Here is a 2,609-nt window from a genome sequence, read left to right as displayed (position 1 = left end):
TTACTTTTGTATTTTTTAAATTCACATTATAAGTATTAGTCTTTAATGTTAAAGTTATTAGGTCACCATTGTAAAGCAGAAATTCATAAAACCATTTTGACCAAACCTGAATGATTTAATTCAGTTTTGCTGAATTAGATAGTTCTCTTTTTATACAACTACCCCTGTTGGATCCCTTCTGTTCTACTAACAAGGTGTGGGTTTCTGCTTATGTTAACTGCCAGAGACCATACGTGACTAAGGGAAGAGTATCTCTGTAGGAAACCAGGATGTGGACTACATACCCCCAAAGGTAGGAGATTCAAAATCAGATACATTGTTGTAAAATGGCCTTGGAAATATTAGAAATGTACTTTTCCGATAACACTATAGAAAGAAAGACTCAAGAAAAAACCCCTTAGCTAAAGTTTACTAGACTAAGACTAAGGATCTTTCACTTAAACAAGCAAAATCTAATGAGTGAATCTTGGTGTTAATTTTTATTGCCATCTCTATTCTTAAAATAGGATGGAAACTTGAGAAAACATATTTTATTCCGCTGGTGTTATTATTCCTCTAATGCTTTGAGAGTAATAGAATTCTTTTGGTTAAGTCTCTAAAGGCTTGTTTGACCTGCTTGTTCCTCAGAGTATAAATAAATGGGTTTAACATGGGGGAAATGGACGTTGTTAATATTGTCACCCCCTTATTGACAGCCATTTCATCCTTTGCTGAAGGTTTGATATAGACAAAGATGCAGCTGCCATAGGTGATGGAAACCACAATGAAGTGGGAAGAACAAGTAGAAAAAGCCTTTTTCCTTTGTTGAGCAGAGGGGAATCTTAAAATTGTTCTCAGGATATATGTGTAGGACAAGACCACACACACTAGAGTCATGATAAAGACCACTACAGAGCAGGCCAGGACCATTTGCTCGACGTTCCATGGATCTGTGCATGCGATCTTCAGGATAGGATTGGCATCACAAAGAAAATGGTCAATGACATTAGAATCACAGAATTCCAGATCCAGTAACATGAGAACAGCTGGGAATATCATCAAAATAGCAATCATCCAGCACCCTAGGATAAACCTTTTACAGGCGTTGTGGTTCAGGATGGTCACGTAGTGCAAAGGTTTACAGATGGCCACGTATCGATCATAGGACATGGTGACAAGAAGGAAAAATTCCGTTACTCCGAACACATCTGTAAAAAACAATTGACTTAAGCAAGCATCATATGCAATGGTCCTGTCACCCGTAGATATACTGTGTAGGAATCTTGGGATGGAGGATGAAGTGAACAAGATTTCTAAGAAGGAGAAGTTTTGGAGGAAAAGATACATGGCCGTTTTGAGGTGAGAATCCACTAATGTGAGAATGATGATGGTTAGATTTCCGGTGACAGTCAACATGTAGGTCATAAGTAGAACTATAAATACCAGAATCTGTAGCTGTGGGTCTTTCGTCAGTCCCTGGAGGATGAACACGGTCAGTGTTGTATGGTTCCTCATTCCTGGCTCATGATTTCTGCTCAAACCTGAAAGATAGAAGATTTGAGAAGAGGGTGAAAATAGCTTTTTATGACTTTTTAAATGTTTGTGCTTCTAATAGGTTTCCAATGACTTTTCACTTTCACACAGACAACAGAGAGAAATAATAGATTTAATTCACTAATAAATGAGGGAATATTTTGTGATTTACACAACTGAGAAATACCGTGCTCATGATTTTATCTCATTTTTTTTAGCTAGTACATCAATTTTCCAAAATAATTTCCTAAAAGATTCGAAGTTCAAATGTACCCATAAGCATCTAGAAAGTAGAAAACCCTATCAATCTACTTCCAAACATCAAGCATTGGTATTCCAGAAGAACTCTGACACATATGTGGCTTCAGAGAGAATAATTTTAATAACAGTCTTTATTACTATTAGCCATAGTTGTATTGTTTTGTTTTAAACCTATCATGAATTTCTTGAAGGTATTCTCATTCCCTTTTGCTGTTTCATTCATTTTGTTAAGGATTTGTTTGGTAATGGCTATATTGTGGAATGTGACTCTAGAGCACACTATATTGTGTGACAGGTGTTGAAGTAACTATTTTACATAGACTCTCTGCTGTAATACCTCTTCTTTGAACCTTTTCCTCATTGATTGCTCCATCTTGCTTCCTGATTCAGCTTCTACGTGACTCTCACTGATTCCTTTCTCAGTCTTCTGGTTAGACGCTTCAAAAGAGTCACTTTGAGTCCACTTAGGTACCACCCAATGTGTGTTGTCACACTTTATGCAAAATGGAAGATGAACAGTCGGTTGACTTCAGGAGTCTTGACCTTGTCTGGGTCATAGACATAAATTGGAGAACAATCAAATTCCTCATATCTATTTTCTCTTATATTTTGATCGATTTATACATTTCTTTAAATGTTTTTATTTTAAAGCTGCTCTGACAGTTCTTCCTTTTGCCATATCCCTGACTCTGGGTGATTTGTATGTGTGTTGTGTTGTTGCATATTATCCTGGGTATCTACTCAACATATACATATTACTAGCATGATAAATAAAAATCTGAGTTTATTACATTCTACAACAAATAAGTTGCCATTTGTGTTTGCCAGATCACTCC

General features: G+C 36.5%; 1 protein-coding gene across 1 annotated transcript; it reads right to left on the bottom strand.

Annotated features, from left to right (window-relative positions):
• Window positions 1-555: 555 nt before the first annotated feature.
• Window positions 556-1,494, bottom strand: LOC101644872 (olfactory receptor 6C2-like). Its single transcript, XM_004700855.1, has one exon. The coding sequence runs from the start codon at window positions 1,492-1,494 to the stop codon at window positions 556-558; it is 939 nt and encodes a 312-aa protein (XP_004700912.1).
• Between the last annotated feature and the right edge of the window lie 1,115 nt (window positions 1,495-2,609).

Source organism: Echinops telfairi, unplaced genomic scaffold (genome assembly GCF_000313985.2).
Source record: "Echinops telfairi isolate 266 unplaced genomic scaffold, ASM31398v2 ScPeMD7_2;HRSCAF=8, whole genome shotgun sequence".
Lineage (NCBI taxonomy): Eukaryota > Metazoa > Chordata > Mammalia > Afrosoricida > Tenrecidae > Echinops > Echinops telfairi.
The sequence above is the reverse complement of the archived record's forward strand: the minus strand, read 5'-3'. Positions and strand labels throughout refer to the sequence as shown.